The sequence below is a fragment of the Loa loa genome (genome assembly GCF_000183805.2).
Source record: "Loa loa unplaced genomic scaffold supercont3.1270, whole genome shotgun sequence".
Classification (NCBI taxonomy): domain Eukaryota; kingdom Metazoa; phylum Nematoda; class Chromadorea; order Rhabditida; family Onchocercidae; genus Loa; species Loa loa.
In genome coordinates, this window is record NW_018109450.1 from 1 (window position 1) to 2,316 (window position 2,316).

Sequence of the window (2,316 nt, forward strand, 5' to 3'; positions counted from 1 at the left end):
ATATATATATATATATATATATATATATATATATATATATATATATATATATATATATATATATATATATATATATATATATATGTGTATGTGTGTGTATTATTATAGGAAAGAGGGCTTCAAATAATAGTGATGCACTTCGCGAGGTCAAGTTCATTTCCAGGTCGTGGTTTTTGGTCGGTTCTATCAGTGACAACTAAAGATGGTTGACAACTATGTAAGGAAATAATCAAAAAGCTAACCTTCACTTCCATTTTACCTTCCAACGTGGCGAGACTAGAAAGTTGATCTAGAAACTGCGAAGGCCAGAATGTTCCTGAGGTTCTGCACAATTTCGCGAAGAAATAACAGTGTAAGAAATTTACCCACAGATCTACCATGGTAAACAGTAGATGTATGAGTTGGTGCTTGAGAGTTATTAGAAATTCTAACAGCTCAAGTTTTAATAGTTTTGTTAATAGCTATGTACTCATAGCTATGTCCAAGAATTCCTCATGGGACCTAGCACCACAAAAGTGAAAATGAACGAAACTTCCTAGGCAATCGATATCCAAAAATTGGATGTTAATACAACCGTAACTGTTGAATTTTATGGCATCTGGATGGAAGACATTTGTCGAGCGAAATAATCATTAACAGTCGTAGATTATTTATAAGTATAATCCCCTTCTTATTTAAAAGGAAGAGAAATCAGCTTGGAACGGTTTCTCGGTAAAGGAAATTTTTTGGAGAAATTTACCCTGTCGCGACATTTTTTTAAAAAAATCATTTTTGTCTGGATGGTCAGTTTTTCTACTTTTATTAACATCCTAGCAGTTCATCGCAGAGGAAGAAATGGAAAGTTTCTTCTATTCCACGAAGAGGTAGTGACCCTCTTTACATCATTAGCAAAATAGTTTTGGGTTAACGTGGAAAGATCTGTCTCAATAGGTCACTTTCTAGATAGTAGGTTTGAGACAAAGGCCCGAATAATCGATTTGGTTGTTTAACTCATTGATGGCAACCTATTAGGAGTCATTTTGTCTTGATCCTTGTCAAAAAACTTTACAGTACTTTTAAAACTGCCGACTCCGCGTCTAAAACCTTTAAAACTTTGAATCCAATATTAGTTTTCTCCTAGCGATGAACATGTAATGGTTTTCTCATAGTGATCCTCTAAGTTATTACTAGCATTGGGAGGTTTTACAACAAACTGTTTTTCAAAGTATAAAAAGTTTCAGTACGCGAAATAGACAGTTTCAGAAGCACTGTAAGGTTTTTCGACAAGGATCAGGACAAAATAGCTTACTGCCATCAAAGAATTAAACGATCAAACCAATTAGGCTGTTCAGTCTGTTGTTCCAAATCTACCGTTTTTTCCCGAAAATCATTCCCTAAAAATAGGCCCTAGTGGCATTTTCGGGGAACGGCTTAATATAAGCGCTTCACTGAAAATAAGACCTAGTTCGGCCTTGCCGCAGCCGCAGCAGGAAGCACCAGTGCCGGCGCGCGCTCCTATAGCCGTGCTAAGTCCTGGATAAGGGGCTCGGGCCCACCCCCACCCTCTGATGGCCATTGCTTAGCCTCTTTGTCGCTCGGTGTGGCCGTGGAAGCGCCGGTGCGAGGGCTTGGGTCCACTTCCACTCCGTGCTGACCATTATCTCGCCTCGTCACCGTTTAGCATAGTCCCGCGGAGCGCTGGCTGGTCACGCCGAGCCTCCAGACTAACTCTTTGATGCTCCTGGACGCGCGGTCTTCCTGCGTTGTAAAAGGCAATATGAGTGGTAAAAGAAAAAGCTATCCGTTGAAGTACATGAAAGGATTTGTGGAGGAATTGTGGAGAAGGCAAGAACTTATAGCTTTCTGCAAGGAAAAGAAGTTGGGTGTCCGACTTTCCGGAAATGAAGAGCAGGGTACAGTAACCTCAGTGAGCAGAGGACGAGGGGAATGCTGCGGTGGATTTTTTCTGAATCGTGGAGTGTGATGTCGATCAATAGCCAAATATCACCAGTGTTGTCGATTGGCTTCCTAAGATCCGCTGGGCTGATTTGGATTGGGTTGTGTTGTGTCGTATTGGGTTGAGTTGGGTCAGGCTGAGTTGCGTTGAGTTGATTTGGGTTGCGAGAGGCTGAGTTGAGTTGATCTGGGTCGCGAGAGGCTGAGTTGAATTGATTTGGGTTGCGTTGAGTGGAATTGAAGTGAAGTGTATTGAGTCCACACCGGATTGTAAAGCCTTTATTGACCATAATGAATTAACCGATTTACAATAGGGTTTATATGCATTACAGAGTGAAAGTGGTTTAAATAAAACGTTAAATTAAAAAAGGGTGTTCATTT

General features: G+C 40.4%; 1 protein-coding gene across 1 annotated transcript; it reads right to left on the reverse strand.

The window, feature by feature from the left end:
- Positions 1-1,293: 1,293 nt before the first annotated feature.
- Positions 1,294-1,555, reverse strand: LOAG_14759 (hypothetical protein; the record flags this gene model as incomplete). The annotated part of the gene is made up of 2 exons (XM_003150251.1): positions 1,294-1,373; positions 1,441-1,555. 2 exons carry the CDS (start codon positions 1,553-1,555, stop codon positions 1,294-1,296), a joined length of 195 nt encoding a protein of 64 aa, XP_003150299.1.
- Positions 1,556-2,316: the final 761 nt, after the last annotated feature.